General features: G+C 41.1%; 1 protein-coding gene across 1 annotated transcript in view; it reads left to right on the top strand.

The window, feature by feature from the left end:
• The first annotated feature begins 666 nt into the window (after window positions 1–666).
• Window positions 667–875, top strand: part of LOC102214994 (olfactory receptor 52K1-like) — a 22,197-nt gene continuing 21,988 nt past the window's right edge. Inside the window, exon 1 of the mRNA XM_005737529.1 lies at window positions 667–875. Within this exon, the coding sequence (XP_005737586.1) occupies window positions 667–875 (209 nt within the window).

The raw sequence follows: 875 nt of genomic DNA, 5'->3' as shown, positions 1-875 counted from the left end.
TCTCGTTATAGAAATGTTTCATGCCATTCATTTCTTATATTTCTTCTCTGGCAGGTATTTGCTGTTAAGCAGACAAGAAGTTATCTCACTGCACTGGCTGAGTTCATGTCTGCTTAAGGTTTGTCTCTCTTCGAGCTCAGCTCTCTTTTCACTATGGTGCTGACAATATTTCATGTTAAGAATTTTCTTGAAAATGTTTTGAATGCTGCTGTTTTCAGGTTGTTTTCAAGTAAAACCTAGCCATTGTGAAGTAGGCCTCCGTGCTTCCCCTTGAATATTTCTGTTTTCCCTGTCAGTGGACAAAGCTCAGCAAGAGGAAATGATTCACTGCTACCATGTCTTACACAATGTATGTTACAGAGCAGACAACTGGACCTGGACATCACTTAGCACATGGAGCAACACAACATAACTAATGATTCATCTTAACAACTTGAAGAGTTTCATACAGGATGTGTGTTGTAGTGTGGAGTATTAATAGATCATCATTGACATCATTTAATATCTCAGTGATGCTGTTTACTCTTTAATGTTGTCTAAATACACTCAGTTCCGTTTTATTTGTATATCACCAAATGGAGGTTTAATTAACCGGTGGAGGTTAAAGGTTTCTTTCTCTTTCTTTTCAGGCTGGTTGAACGGAAAACCTTTTAGGAAAGACGGAGCATGGAGAACGTCTCTTTGCACACACATTTTACCCTGGATGGCTTTAGTGAACTCGGAGAGCTGAGGCCGTTCCTCTTCATCCCGTTCTCCTTCATGTTTGTTGTGTCACTGTTTGCTAACTCCCTGCTGGTGTACGTGATCGTTTCACAGAGAAGCCTCCACTCGCCGATGTACATCCTCATTGCCAGCATGGCGTGCATTGACCTCAG

This window comes from Pundamilia nyererei, unplaced genomic scaffold (genome assembly GCF_000239375.1).
Source record: "Pundamilia nyererei isolate P.nyererei 1_Seehausen unplaced genomic scaffold, PunNye1.0 scaffold00076, whole genome shotgun sequence".
NCBI classification, from domain to species: Eukaryota; Metazoa; Chordata; class Actinopteri; order Cichliformes; family Cichlidae; genus Pundamilia; species Pundamilia nyererei.
The sequence above is the reverse complement of the archived record's forward strand: the minus strand, read 5'-3'. Positions and strand labels throughout refer to the sequence as shown.